The sequence below is a fragment of the Chrysemys picta genome, chromosome 1 (genome assembly GCF_011386835.1).
Source record: "Chrysemys picta bellii isolate R12L10 chromosome 1, ASM1138683v2, whole genome shotgun sequence".
In the NCBI taxonomy this organism is placed as follows: domain Eukaryota; kingdom Metazoa; phylum Chordata; order Testudines; family Emydidae; genus Chrysemys; species Chrysemys picta.
In genome coordinates, this window is record NC_088791.1 from 300095298 (window position 1) to 300111288 (window position 15991).

The window sequence follows — 15991 nt, forward strand, 5'->3', positions numbered from 1 at the left end:
GTGCTGCTGGTGTATAGTCAAACTGCTCCTGGCTGGCACGGAGCACCCAGATTTTTCCTGGTTTCCTCCCATTTTTTTGGGGGGGAGGAGAAAAGAAGCAGTGATGGACAGATACTGCCCACCACCCCAACATTCTTCTGTGCCCCCCCAGGGTGGGGGTGTGTGTGTGCATGTGCACAAAGAGCAATAATGCATGCTCTGTGTAGGTCACTTTCCCTACCTGGGCTGTGCTGTGAAGCAAGCATCAGGAGCGACTGCCCTGCCCTGCCCTTACTCAAACCAGGTGGTAAAAGTGACCTGGCTCCAGACAGCCCTGATGTTGCTTCTCCTCCCCCTGCCCCCCTGGGGGAATAGGGAGGAGCAGTGCCTGCCACTCTGCATCCAGGTCAGTTTCCCAATGGGGGTGGAGGGCAGTAGAGGGGCTAGGGGTGCAGGAGGGGGTGAAGGGGTTAGGGACAAATGGGGTACAGTGCTGGAGTTAGGGGTGAAGGGAGAAACCTGGGGTGCCCAAAGGGGCCAGGGGCAATGCAGGGGGGGTGCTGTGCCCACAGGGGCACCAAAATGCAAGTTCATCTAGGACACCTTTCCCTGAAGCCACCTGTGGAACCTAATTTTGTGCTTGCTTGTGGTGTGCATTCCACCAGCGATGCTTAGAAGTAAAATATAGGTGCTGTTGGAGTTGAAGGACATAATCCTGTAAAGAAATGACCACTAAGCTATTGTGAGAGAAACAGCTGTCTGGGGACAACCTCAACTAACAGCCCTTTATGGAATTTTTCTCAAGTGGAAGTAAGGCTATGGAGGCCTCAGATTTCCTTGACATCAGTTAATTTGGCTTTTAAATTTCTGTATATGGTACAGAAATGCAAGTTCTAAGACTTAATGGTAGTGCTGATCTTTTTGCATGGCAGCAGTCTTTGATACTGTGACTCAGGCAGTAGGGCTGGGTACAGCTGCAGAGCTTTTGGAAGGACAGGTGTGAAATCCAGCTAGGTAGACTCAGCAAGGGGCACTTCTCTCAACCTAATCTCATTTTCCCCTGGGCACTTCAGTGATTAAACTATTTTATAAGTATTGGAAGACAGGGTTTATGGAAGGCCTACAGCAGCAGAATGCCTACAGATTCAAGGCAGGGGGCTTCATTAGTGCAAGAACACTGGACATAACAGCACTCTAGGGGATAAATCTGCTTTCATAAACTCTAGAACTAATGTGGTTTAGATTCTTAGTAGTCTGACACTTACCACCCAGGGAAATGGATTCTTCTCTAATCTGATTTTGTGATCACAGCTTATGCTAAACTGTTCTAGGTGTAGTGCCAGCCAGAATGATCTTGGCTACATGTAGGAGTAAAAGGAATCATTTGTGTTCTCCAATACTTTCCTGTACCCTTGAGCAATAACTCACCACACTGCAATTAACTTCAAAGAACTTTATTCACATTTATAACTCAAAAGTCACATTCAGCCACTAGTTGGATCTTGTGGGCAATGAGGTAGCTGTAGCTTCTACATGTTAAATTGTGACAGGGTTTTTTTTGAGAAAGGGGAAAAACACTTTCAGAAGTTCTCTGCAGACACCCCACAACTATAAAACCTCTTAGGCCTTAGTATGTCATGAAGTCAAAGACATAATATAGAAAATGTAGTACTAGGTGGTTGTTGGTAGTTAGATCTGTACTAAGGATGACGGTCTAACTCCACTGTTTGTCTTGCAGGGCAGCTCTACTTTGAACAGTGACTAGACTAAACTACTTTTAACACTTGCTGTCATAACTGCTAATGTTGGTGGTGTTCAGACTCCTGTAACACTATAGAACCCATATAGTGATTGGAAAGTGAGTTGAGCTCTATTAATTTGAGGAAGGGCATAGCCCTCTTGCCTGTACAAATACACTGAAGTCTCACAGAGAGCCAAGTGGAAAAGCTAGCCTGCAGAATCTCCTCAGTGGTGCAGGAGCCAAACCTACCTGACTTCCAATCTCAGCTGACTTTACCATGCTGGCAATTGCAATAAGCCATCTTTACCCGCAAAGTGAACAAACTTGACGTAGCAGTCAGATGCAGACAGTGCTCAGTGATGCCATTTCTAGTTACTTCACAAAGTTGAGGATTATTTGAGCTTTCTCAAATCAGGCTGCAGTGGTGGGTGCTACATGAAGCTTAGTAGTATAATGGTTATTTAAATGACTTTACAATTTGCTACATGTAAGGCTCTGGCTTGTCTAGAATCCAGGGAAGCCATACTTAAGATAGGTAACTACTGTTTTGGTCAAAAGAGTAGATCATATTTTTTTTTCAATTTGAAAAGCAGCTTTTAATACTTACTGAAAATGGAAGTAGCAAGTAAAATTGTCAAAGACCACCACCATCTGGAAGACACACTTAAAGTGCCTCCCAGCCATGCCTGAAACCCAAACTGTGCATACAATCATCAATGTTAGAGGTGCTTTAAAAAGGAATGTGTGTAGGGGGGGAGAAAGGAGGGAAGGGTAGCAGTCTGTCAGTATTACAAGCCAAGAGTAGTCTTTCACTTTACTAAGGCTTCAGAATCTGGTTTCACTCACAGCTTAAAGTACCTTGTAGAATGTCCAACTGCTTCTGAATCTTTCCTACCCAGAAGAGAGAAACGGTTTTTGTAACAGGTTCTTCTCCTGAAAACACCAATAGTAAATAGAACTAAAACACTTGTTGGCTACTTTGAAAGTAAAACTGCCTTATATAACTGAAATTTAACCTAGCTGCAGTATATTCTACTAATCTCTGCTCTTAATATTTTAAAATCTACTTAAGTGGTGTTCATCTATGGATGTTAACTCAAACTGTGCTTATTTTGACAAACTTGTAATTCACTTTTAAAATGAAATCAACTTTGTCCCTAGTGCCAGTGACACAAGGACTACTTGTAATAGGGGGACAACTACCTTCCAGATATGACTTTCCTTACCAGCCAGTGTACATTCTCTCATATCATGTTCACCCAAATTAAACTAAGCATGAGCACTGCACAGATGTTTAAGGGTATTTTTGCCTTATTAGTTTAACTGAATTGTAGAAGAGCTGGGAAACTTCACAAGTCTTTGCCTCTACTTAAATTTATCCTAGAAAACATTTTTCTCAATTATTCACTAGAAACCCACAGGTAGACTAAGGATTTGTCACTAAGTTTTTAATTTGAGCTGTATGGATTAGACACATGGCTCTTGAGTATATTTGTTTCACTGACTGCATAAGTAACGTAACCAGGTCTCCACTATGAGCATTTGTAAAATTAATCTAATTTTATTTCCATGAATAGTTGGCAACACTACTGCTAGAATATTCAGGAAGATGAAGACCAAAGGAATTATGTATGACTAAATACAGGTACAGAGTTGAAACAGCTGCAGTATTCATACTGTTAAATGTAAGTGGTAGTGCATGATTTTGTATTAGGCCAACTGAAAATATGCTTTGAAATAGCTTAGTGTCAACTTCAGTAACTTGACTGTAGTAAAGTTTTTGAAAATCCTGCTTCTGCTACACTCAGGGCTTGATTTACATCAAGTATTGCAAATACAGCTGAAGTTTAAAAAAAAAACAATACAAGACAATTATTACTGACACTGAATTAAATCCTATTTTCATTCTTCCAACTGCTAGACAATTAACCTAGACTCTACCAACCCAGCTTTCAGCACTTGCCCTGCAGTACTATTACTATTTTTTCAAATTAAAATGTAAAAGATTTGACATATCTTGTAACCTTTGTACCATTTTTATGGTTTGACATTATTCCTATATGTACTATGCAAGAGATTAACTGACTAAGTACCACTGAACTATCTTTTGTTACATCAGAGCATAACAGTATTTTAAATAAAAAAAATAAAATAAAAGCTTCACTTTACTTCCCATGGTGCTCTTTCTTGTGAGAGGGTGCAAAGGGAAGACTTGCCTGAACTATGCCTAGGACCAGAGGAGAGGAAGGAATGCCTTGCACTGGTAAACACTCATCCCCCACTAAGAAGCAGCACTATCACTAAGATAGGCTATAACAGGGGTGGGCAACCTTTTTGGCCCAACGGCCACATCAGGGAATAGAAATTGTATGGTGGACCATGAATGCTCACAAAATTGGGGTTGGTGTGTGGGAAGGGGTGCAGGCTCTGGGATAGGGCTTGGAATGAGTTTGGGGTGTAGGAGGATGCTCTGGGCTGGGACTGAGGGGTTCAGAGGGCAGGAGGGGGAGTGGGGTGGGGCTAGGGATGAGAGGTTTGGGGTGCAGGAGGGTGCTCTGGCCTGGGATTGAAGAGGAGGGGGGGATTAGGGCTGGGGCAGGGGGTTGGGGAGACACTCAAGGGAGGTAGGCGCTGAGCAGCGCTTACCTCAAGTGGCTCTTGGAAGCAGTGACATGTCCCTTCTCCAGCTCCTATGCAGAGGCACGGCCAGGCAGCTCTGCACACTGCCCCATCCACAGGCACTGCCCCTGTAGCTCCCATCGGAGTGTGTAGGAGCCGGAGTGGGGGCCGAGCCCCGTGGTGCAGCCCCCTTGATGGAGCAGGGCCGAGCCAGGTGGTACATCTCACGGGCCAGCTTAAAATGGCTTGTGGGCTGGATTTGGCCAGCGGGCTGTAGTTTGCCCACCTCTGGGCTATAGCTACCCTCACTCCAGCCAAAATATGTGTGTCCATGAGCATTTTAAAAAGGCTTCAATGACAAGGTGGCTAAAGCATTCCCCTTTGGTAAACACAAAAGCTGACTGGCAGCTATTTTAAGGCCATAGCCTCAAAGAATCTGACTTCCAGAATGGAAGCAAATATTTAAGGGTATCTACTTCCTTCCCTAACCCACTGCATCTGGCCCCAAATCTTGTTCCTTTTGGATTATGATGGCTGAAGTATTACCATTCCTCCAGCCATCATTGTGATCAAAGTATGGAGCAGGCCAATGGGAGCTTCAGGGGTGGTACCCACAGGCAAAGGCAGTGCATGGCAGAGCTACCTGCCTCACCCCACCTCCAGGAACCACTGCCAGACATGCTGGCTACTTTGGGGAGTGGTGCGGGGCCAGGGAAGGCAGGTAACCTGCCTTAGCCCTGCTGCACACTGCTACCCTCCCAGAGCCACTCGAGGTAAAAAGCACTAGGCTGGAACCTGAACCCCCCACCCCAACTCCCTGCCTTGAGCCACCTGTCACACCCCTCCTTCACCCCAATCCCCTGCCCTGAGCCCCCTCCTGCACTCCACACCCCCTGCCACACCCTACACACCAACCCCTTGCCTTGAGCCCCTCCCCCACCCCAACCCCACATTCATGGCCCTGTATACAATTTCCCCACCCAGATGTGGCCCTCAGGCCAAGAAGTTTGTGCACCCCTGACTCAAACTGTATCCCCACACTGTTTTGATCTTCTTCCTACTAGTTTCTATGGCCTGACACTCAAGGGTTTGTTTTGTTTTTTTTTCAAATCCATCTACCAATTAAAACTTATGCTGGCCTTCTACTCTTTTCTGCCTTTCTGCCCTTTCAACACAGAGATGTGACCACTGAAGGCAGCCGTTAACCTAGATTATTTTATAAGATGACCATGAAAGAGGCCAATGGGTAGTGATTGCACTGATTGTTCTTGGTCATTGCACAATACATGAACTTTCTTCTCACTTGGTTCAGGCAATATGAGTAGTAGCAACAATGAGTACTGAGGTGACAAGGTGCAACTCAGGCCCCATGGACATATGAAAGGGATCAAGGGATAGTTGGTATTACTGTAGGCATTTGGGTTCTCTGGACATTCCCTTGTCTAAGATGAGTAGTAATAAGACACCACCCTGCTGGCAACCTATTGGGCCTACATACTGTGATGTGTATATTAAACCAGTGGCTCTCAACCTTTCCAGACTACTGTGCCCCTTTCACGAGTCTGATTTGTCTTGTGTACCCCCACATTTCACCTCTCTTAAAAACTACTTGCTTACAAAATCAGACCTAAAAATACAAAAATGTCTCACTTTATTACTGAAAAATTGCTGACTTTCTCCTTTACCATATAATATAAAAAATCAATTGGAATATAAATATTGTACTTCCAGTTCAGTGTATAGTATATAGTATAAACATGTCACTGTATGAAATTTTAGTTGGTACTGACTTCACTAGTGCTTTCGATGTAGCCTGTTGTAAAACTAGGCAAATATCTAAATGAGCTGATTACCCCTGGGGGTACACAGAGGTCTTCCAGGGTGTACATGTATGTACCCCTGTTTGAGAAACACTATTAGACATCTACAAGTAGACCCTTTCCTAAAAGCATCAAAGGGTAGCTAGTACCGGACATACCCTGCTTGCAAACCTATAGAAGGAGGCTACCTAGAGACAGCAGTTAAAACTGAAAGGGAAGGGGCGTGGCAGGGGAAGAAGGCGGGGGGAGGAGGGGGAAGAGAGAAATGAGGTATTAGGCTTGCAAGACCCAATCTGCTCCAGTGACTTTAATGTTTTCACATTATTGGTGAAACTATTGATGGCAGAGTTTATGAATTTGTACAATTTTAACACTATTAAAACAGTGTAAGTATTGGCCATGCATTGCTTAAACTAAATACTTCAGGAAACTAAACCTCCCTCTTCTACCTTTCCTTGTGTATTAGACTACTGTTTCTTGAACTACTTGAACACTCTTCCAAGGAGGTGAAACAGCTATAACATGCAAGCAGCTTGCTGTTTCCATTGAATACTCTCTCTAAGGGCTCACCTACACATGAAAGTGAATCCAGAATAACATACGGTGTGAATTTAGAGCAGATTAACTATTCCTAATAGGCTGTCTAAAGTGGATTAAAATAATTTGGAATGAGATTTATTCCAGAATAAGAGCATCCACAGATGAAACTAATCAAGAGTCACTCCCTGCATAGACAAGCCCTAACATTGATAATGAAAAGAGTAGCACTACTTCACTAATGCACCAGTGCCGTGTGGCCTTGAGTCAGTTGTGTTTGCTAACAGTGAAAAAGGGAAATTCAGCCTTCTTGTACCATGGCTGTTCCAGAACTAGATTTTTTAAAATTTGAGATTAACTCTCTTAACTGAAAGATCACTACCCTTTACACTGAGTACCGCTTCCATCAGGGCAACATAATTACATCTCTTGAGCAGCACAATAGGTGGAAAGAACATTAACGTCTCCATCCTCCCTTAAAAAAAAAAACAAAAAAACCCTGTAAAAACACACACAAGGTCTACAAAATCCGTTTACTTTAAAAAGATTTTTTTTAAATCCCAAATTGACTGAGTTTCTCTGATGTCATGCTATTGATTTTGTACCCATTCAAGCCCTACAGTTCTTTTTAAAATGGTTGACTTAAACCTGTTGCTGGAAGATTTCAGTACGTGTCAACTTGTTCCATCATCATCTTGCGGCTGTACTCATAGGCAAGGAACAGTGCACCATTGGCTGGGAATGCACGAATCAAAGTAGGCTTTAGTCCAGAATACAAGGCAAATACTCCTGCAAAATGAAACATGAACTGATTAGAAATGTGCACATTAAACTTTTAAAAGACTAACCAGCAATAGTTCTGGTGCTCTACTCTCTAGAAGTCATGCAGAGGAACTTAAAATAATGATACTAATTAGAAGAATCAGGAAGCAGAGAGTAGACTTGCATCTGAAGAAGTGATGTTCTTACCCACGAAAGCTTATGCTCCCAATACTTCTGTTAGTCTTAAAGGTGCCACAGGACCCTTTGTTGCTTTTTACAGATTCAGACTAACAAGGCTATCCCTCTGATCATTGAGACAGGACATTGTTGAGGCCAACAACTCAAGATTCAAGAGGAGACTGGACATCTATATGGATAAATATCCGGAGTCGTCGTAATAAAATTTTGGAAGGGATCTTAAACCTTGGGCTTCAGGCTGTCTAACTATTAGAGATTCGGAAAAGACCTAATGTGGGGGACAGCTGGCCCCATATCTTCCTGCTGCAGGATTCTAATACCTTTCTCTGAAGCATCTGGTGCTAGCCACTGTCAGATACACTATCCCGGACCTGAGGGACCTTGGATCTGATCCAGTACGGCAATTTCTACTTTCCTAGTCAACTGAGCATCTTTTATAAATGTATAAGTTACTGTTTCTTATAAATTCTTCAAACATAGATAAATCAAATTTGTGGAGAATCTATTTCTAGTACCTGTTTGGAGTTTCAATGTTTAAATTACAAGTTAGACATTGCAGGGCAGTAGGGTGCATTTACTCATCTGTCTTTAACAGGTAAGATGATATTAAAAAAAAAATAGTGAACAGAGTTTGAGCATAGAAGTTTCTGGTTATCAGGGAATAACATATAGATTATCGAGGGTGCAAAGTTTGGTTTAAGATAAGGTGGCATGAGGAATACATAATCTGCAATGTCCCCGATTGGGGGTAAAAGGTTGATGGGTCAAAGTACAGACATTGAGATATGAGGGTATGAAGTGGCTATGTTCGGGTGTGGATAATAATGAGTGGATATTATGATGAGGATGGATTGACACTCATTTGGTGAGATTTAATGTTCAGGGAGTTTATGGTTCCAGTTCATATGATCCAACGGAGAAGGTCACTTGGTCTCTTTCTCGTAGTGGGAGAACGATGTCACTCTGGCTCACGCCTCCTGGTACTGTCGGTGGCCGGTGATGTGCTCGATGTAGATGTCCCTGCACCATCGGATGGCGTCTGAGACTACTACAGTAAGCACTCAGTGATTGCCCTCTGAAGTATGACGGAGTGTAGTAGATGTATTAAGCCTGAATCTGTGAAACTAGCTTCTGTATTATTGTTAGCATCAAGATTTTTTAGTAGCATCATTTTGCGGGTCTCTAAAGGTGGCGATGGGAGAATTTCACAAGAATAGTAATTTGTGGTCTACAGAAAAGGAAGTAGCATAATTAATTTCCCATAACTTCTTAACAGATTAGGTTTCAGAATAGATTTTCCATACTGGAGTAAAAAGTTTTTACATATGAGCCTGCAGATTCAGTTTGTATTGGACATGCTTACCTTCATTTCGCAAAATATTTGCAAATGTTCCCATGAAGCCTGCCTGTTTTCCAGACATGGAAAGAACCTGAATTCTAGATTTGACACAGTCCACAGGATAAACAGCAATCCACAAGCAGATGCCTCCAAAACCACCACTCACCATCAAAGGAATAGGCCCTAAAAACATGAAATAAGCTTTTATACACTGTGCAAACTACCCCTCAAATTTTATGGTGTTCTATTTTAGAGTAATGTGAAAACAAGGAATGCACAGAGTTTGAGGAGGTGGCAGTTTTTTTGTGTGATAAGCTTGCACTGTATCATATGTATAAGATTAAATAAAGTGGTTGTGGATTTCTAAAGAGTCCAGCCTCCTACTTCCACGAGCACATTTAGAATAAGAGTTTAAAAATTTTACTACGTAGACAAACCTTCAACACAAAGTCTGGTTTAGGAAAGCAGGTCTCTTTAAAATATTTTGTAACATATGGAAAGAGATACCTTTATGCTCTCTCACTTCCTTCTAAATTTAAATATTCTTAGTTCAGAAGTGCAACTCGCCTGCCAGGCCTTGAAGTTCACCCTGGAATGTATGGTTCAGGCCATGACAAGAAAAAAAAAAAAAGGTGTCAGAATTTAATTAATACTTAAGACAAAATATCTCACTCCTGCTGCCATTGCTGGATTGGCTCTGCAGCGCTATCACAGGTAAAAAGGTTGTAAAAATTTCTTGAGTAAAGCCAGCAGTTATGACTCTGAATATACACAGGGGAATGTCTATTGAGTGAGACAGCATTGTTACAAACCCAGTCAACTTTCAGAATGCAACCACATTTTGCTTTCATGATCAGATTTTTATGAAAATTTGATAACAATAGTAGCTAGAAAAAGCAAGCACTTTTAACTACTAAAAAGCAAACTACTGATGCCAAGTCCCTTCAAAGGCTGGTATCTTGCATTTTAATAGCCAGAGAGACCCAATGGTTTCCTATCTTCAATATCCCTCTTTGAAACTGCATATGAAGTTAGAACATAAGAACGGCCATACTGGGTCAGACCAAAGGTCCAACTAGCTCAGTATCCTGTCCTCCGACAGTGGCCAGTCCCAGGTGCCCCAGAGGAAATGAACAGAAGGGTAATCCTCAAGTGATCCATCCTCTGTCATCCATTCCCAGCTTCTGGCAAACAGAGGCTAACACTTCAAAGCATGGAAAGAGCATTTGTCCAAAATAAGGAATGCAAGAGTTCCAAGAGTTTGTGTTCATACTGAAATGATACAGAATATTACATTTCACATTCTGCAATACTAACGTCTGAATCCTAAACATCCAGATAGCCCTTACATACTATAAATAGGGCTTACAGAACTGCCTATTATTGAGGTTGCCCAACATTTCCCATTATAAGACTCTGTTTTCAGTTGCTTATAATTTGCCAAACTGTTTGGGCTAAAGTTTTAAATACCCAGTGTCTACCTCAAGCTGATTTTTTTCTGGAAACCAAATGTAATGTTGCACAGACAATTCTGCCATTTCCTAACTTTTGAGTGCTTGACTTTGCAACATTAATGTTCTTTTAATGCAGTGGTGTGTGTGTGTGTGTGTGTGTGTGTGTGTGTGTGTGTGTGTGTGTGTGTGTGTGTGTGTGTGTGTGTGTGTGTGTGAGAAACATCTGTGACACACGCACTGAACACCGTGCAAAGGAAAAGTTTCAAATCCCTTAAAAGATGCACAACTAGTGAACAACTTTGCTGCAATAAACAGTTCGGTGGTGCATCGTGGAGTATTGAACATTCAACAGTTTTTGTACAATTATCCTCTCCTGATCAGGTAACTCATACATCAGCTAAATAAGTGTACAAAAGCAAGATGATGCATGACAAATCTGAAAATGGTTGGCGTGAGCAGTTCTTTACCACCCATAAACAGGAATAGTGTTGGTTTTGCTCCCACATCGCTATTCTACAGGACCACAATTTTTTGGCTGCAGATATACAGCAAGTGTATAAGGTATAATTAGCATTGCAGGAGAGATTTTGAGAATAGAAGTATGCTACTTTCTGTAGTGAGAGACTACCTTTTCCACATACCCACAAGCTGGCACATACCTAGTTGATCTTTTGGTCTCTCCGCTGCAAAAAATGTCCGACTCAGTTCATAGCCTCCAAAGAAGAAGAAATAACCTGGGACTTCCCGAAGTAAAGTGCTTGACAGACCATGGTAGAACCCGAGTGGGCCATCCTTTTGAATAACACTTTTCACTACTGACCAAACTGTACTGATAGAGGGGTTGAAACAATTAATGATACTTAGCACTTTACACATATTGATCTGCAACATCCTATGAGTAAGTACCTTAAACATTACCTCCATTTTACAGATGGGGAAACAGAGGCCAAATTTTGAATCAATTGCAAGGCAAGAATTAGAACTGAGGAATTCCTGGCTCCAATCATTTGTTTTTTCCACAGACCTCAGACAGGAGCAGGGATAGCAATTAAGGATATGCTACAGGGTTATTGGCACCCAAGTGTGAGCACCTGGGTTAGTCTAGCTCAGGTGTGAGCAGCCACACTACAAAGCCCTACCCTGGTTCTGGCATCCTCATGGTTCTTTGTGCTGCAGTAAGCTGAGCTGGTCTGATTCTTTCCCAGTGAATTGTGAGAGAATTTGTCTGTCCTTCTGAGCACCACACAGGGAACTGTGGGAATGAAGTGGAGGACCACGGCCACTTTGATAGGATAACAGGTCTTGTGGATAAGGGAGAAGAGGTGGATGTGGTATACCTAGACTTTAGTAAGGCATTTGATACAGTCTCGCATGATATTCTTATCGATAAACTAGGCAAATACAACTTAGATGGGGCTACTATAAGGTGGGTGCATAACTGGCTGGATAACCGTACTCAGAGAGTAGTTATTAATGGTTCCCAATCCTGCTGGAAAGGTATAACAAGTGGGGTTCAGCAGCGGTCTGTTTTGGGACTGGCTCTGTTCAATATTTTCATCAACGACTTAGATATTGGCATAGAAAGTACGCTTATTAAGTTTGCAGATGATACCAAACTGGGAGGGATTGCAACTGCTTTGGAGGATAGGGTCAAAATTCAAAATGATCTGGACAAATTGGAGAAATGGTCTGAGGTAAACAGGATGAAGTTTAATAAAGACAAATGCAAAGTGCTCCACTTAGGAAGGAACAATCAGTTTCACACATACAGAATGGGAAGAGACTGTCTAGGAAGGAGTATGACAGAAAGGGATCTAGGGGTTATAGTTGACCACAAGCTAAATATGAGTCAACAGTGTGATGCTATTGCAAAAAAAGCAAACGTGATTCTGGGATGTATTAACAGGTGTGTCGTGAGCAAGACACGAGAAGTCATTCTTCCGCTCTACTCTGTGCTGGTTAGGCCTCAGCTGGAGTGCTGTGTGCAGTTCTGGGCACCGCATCTCAAGAAAGATGTGGAGAAATTGGAGAGGGTCCAGAGAAGAGCAACAAGAATGACTAAAGGTCTAGAGAACATGACCTATGAAGGAAGGCTAAAAGAACTGGGTTTGTTTAGTTTGGAAAAGAGAAGACTGAGAGGGGACATGATAGCAGTTTTCAGGTATCTAAAAGGGTGTCATAAGGAGGAGGGAGAAAACTTGTTCACCTTAGCCTCTAAGGATAGAACAAAAAGCAATGGGCTTAAACTGCAGCAAGGGAGGTTTAGGTTGGACATTAGGAAAAAGTTTTTAACTGTCAGGGTGGTTAAACATTGGAATAAATTGCCTAGGGAGGTTGTGGAATCTCCATCTCTGGTGATATTTAAGAGTAGGTTAGATAAATGTCTATCAGGGATGGTCTAGACAGTATTTGGTCCTGCCATGAGGGCAGGGGACTGGACTTGATGACCTCTTGAGGTCCCTTCCAGTCCTAGAGTCTATGAATCAAGTGACTTACCACATATCCTCATTGCAAAGCGAGCAGGTTACTAGCCTGAGTGAAAGCCTCACTTGGGTTTTAGCCTACAGCCCCAGATGAACCAGCTAGAAAGCACCACTAAACTCAGGTCAGGGGGCTGTTTGTGTGGACAGGGGGAGGGAAGGCGGTAGGGGAGTTAAGGGAAACACTTGAGTAACAGCCTGCATTAACTCTGCAGTGAAGACATACCCTAAGTTAGTATTCCCCAGGAATGTATTTTGACAGTCAGTAGCACACCCTTTGTTCAATTAATAGCACAGTACAAGCTAGACCAGGGGTTGGCAACCTTTCAGAAGTGGTGTGCCAAGTCTTCATTTATTCGCTTTAATTTAAGGTTTTGCGTGCCGGTAATACATTTTAATGTTTTTAGAAGGTCTCTCGCTATAAGTCTATATATTATATAACTAAACTATTGTTTATTTTACAATACAACAAGGTTTTCAAAATGTTTAAGAAGCTTCAGTTAAAATTAAATTAAAATGTTGATCTTATGCCGCCGGCCTACTAAGCCAGCTGCTGGTCTGGGGTTCTGTTCACCTAGGCCAGCAGTGGGCTGAGCGGGGCCTGCGACCGGGACCCTGGCTGGCAAGGGTCCAGCAGCCAGAACCCCAGACCGGCAGCGGGCTGTGTGGAGCCGACGGCCGGGACCCCAGACCGGCAGTGGGCTAAGCGGCTCTGCCCACATACAGTGGGTACCTACCTTCTCCCTGGTTCTGGCCCGTTCTCTTCCTCTTTCTGCACTGAGCTGAGGGTGGGAGTGCACAGAGCACAGGGCTGGGGGTGAAGGGTCTGGCTAGGAGCTAGAATGAGGGAGGGGGCTCAGGGTTGGGGCAGGCGGTTTGGGTGTGGGGCACTTACCTGGGCAGCTCCCATTTGGTGCGAGGGGTGTAGGTGGGAATTTGGGGGGGGGTGCAGGTGGGAATTTGGGGGGGGTGCAGGAGCTCCTGTTTGGTGCTCGGGGGGGGATGTGGGGAGGTGCAAGAGTCAGGATGTGGGGGGTGCACGGGATGTGGGGGGGCTGCACATGTGGGGGGTGCAAGAATCAGGGCAGAGGGCTGGGGCATGTGAGGGGGGTGCAGGTGTCAGGGCAGAGGGGGAGGGGGGGCTGGGTATGTGTGGAGGTGCCAGAGTCAGGGCTGGGGTCGTGGGGGGTGAAGGAGACAAGCAGAAGGCTGGGTGTGTATGAGGGGGGTACAGGGCTCAGGACAGGGGCCTGAGGGGTGTGCGGGGCACAGGGTTCAGGGCACGGGCCTGGGGGGGTCTGTGGGGCTCAGAGCAGAGGGCTGGGTGTGTGAGGGGGGGCGTTAGGGCAGGGGGCTGGAGGGAATATGCCCCTATTCCATCCCCCCTTTCCCCAAGGCCATGCCCCCGCTTCTTCTCTGCCTCCGCCGGGAGCAGCGAGCACGCTGACTCTGCTCCTTCCCGACCCCCTCCCTTGCAAGGGCCATCAGCTGATCATCAGGCAGGGAGGTAGGGACCGAGAGGCGGAGGAGGGGCAGGAACCCAGCACACTACAGGAAGAGGCAGGGGAGCCAGCAGGACCAAGCTTCTGCCCCCTGCCCCCGTGGGGGGCGGAGGGCGGAGAAGAGCGGGCCGGGCCGGGCAGGATTTTTAATGGCACGCTGCTGCCATAGGTTGCCATTAAAAATCGGCTTGCGTGCCGTCTTTGGCACGCGTGCCATAGGTTGCCGACCCCTGAGCTAGACCTTAAGTGTGCTAGGATGGATTTTTAAAATAGGCATAACATCAACAGATTTCAGTGGTATTGAGCAAGTTACATACTTACTTGTGTCCTTGTATTATCTTTCCAGATAATTGCATTTCATGCATGGTCTGCAACCGACACTTCACCAGCTCTGTGGGACATAGGACCAAGGCAGCAAATGCAGAAGCAAAAGAGCCTGCAGCTGCATTCTGAAGATCACTGTAACAAAGAAACTACAGATGATGCTTGATACTCTTCAGTCACATGGTAGCCTACTGCAAGAGCACCCGTCTATTTCCTGAAAGCTTTATCAAATAAAGAAAAACTGAACAGGAGTGCAAAAAAGGAAAAGCAATCATTTAAAAGAGGTGACCAACTTAATATCTAGCTCCAGCCATCTTCATATACAACTCAAATAAATTCTTCTCCTTTAACAGCTATATAAATGTAAGTATACTATAATCTTTCCCATTTCTCTGACAAAAAAGCACACCCAATTAGATGAATCAAATAAAACCTGAAGGGACTTTTGGTAATTTCACATTCAAGACTGTATGGCTTCATTAACCCATGGTATCACAAGGCCACAGCTTCTTTACCAGTTTTTTTGCCAGTGCCTTTATAAAGATAACTGGCACCAACGTGTCCTGTGATCAACAAAGGATCATGCGCTCAGAGAACATCTCCTGCTCTAACAATTGTAGCACATGCAGTGGAATGGACATGTGCAACACTGCTCAAAGAACAGTAGTCACGGAAAGGTGAGTAACTGTTTTTTTGTTTAAAATTATGTCACTACAGAGCCTCAGACTTTGGTGTCGGCAAGTGGGAGTTCTGTGGTGGAGCAAAATGAGCAGGATGATCTAAGGCACCCTTCCCTCCTTCCAGAGTTTGGATGAGTGACATGGCAGAGAAATTGGGTACAATGTAAAGAGCATGGCTGAGCTGAGCTGCTCTGCTGAGCCTCTAATGGGGTGCAATACAGAACTCACAGACAGGGTGTGGGCATGGGGGATAGCCTTGGGATGGCTTTCAGCCACCTTTGTGTCCCCCCCAATCTTGGGATGCTCCCAGAGCTGGAGAATCCCCGGGAGTAACACAATCCCAGATTCCCAGCGGCCTGTAAATTACAGCAGCCTCTACAGGCTCTCTGACCCCAACATTCTCCCACACAAGGGCTTGCGATGGGGTCCTCTGAAGGCAATCTTACAACTGTCTTCCACAATCCCTGCACTGGGAGAAATCCTCCTGTCATTACAACTGTTGGTTCTGGGGCCCTTTTATGCCACTCTGGTCCTTTTACCTGGCAAGAAGGTGCTG

General features: G+C 44.3%; 1 protein-coding gene across 5 annotated transcripts in view; it reads right to left on the reverse strand.

Moving 5' to 3' along the window:
* Positions 1-6451: 6451 nt before the first annotated feature.
* SLC25A15 (solute carrier family 25 member 15) overlaps positions 6452-15991 on the reverse strand; it is a 43108-nt gene continuing 33568 nt past the window's right edge. For all 5 annotated transcript variants that reach the window (XM_065581276.1, XM_005305614.4, XM_024104786.3 and 2 more), the window contains 4 exons: positions 14753-14890; positions 11109-11278; positions 9020-9178; positions 6452-7485 (listed from right to left, as the gene is read on the reverse strand). In XM_065581276.1, the coding sequence (XP_065437348.1) occupies positions 7361-7485; positions 9020-9178; positions 11109-11278; positions 14753-14890 (592 nt within the window). In that variant the 3' untranslated portion in view covers positions 6452-7360. The remainder of the gene's footprint in view (positions 7486-9019; positions 9179-11108; positions 11279-14752; positions 14891-15991) is intronic.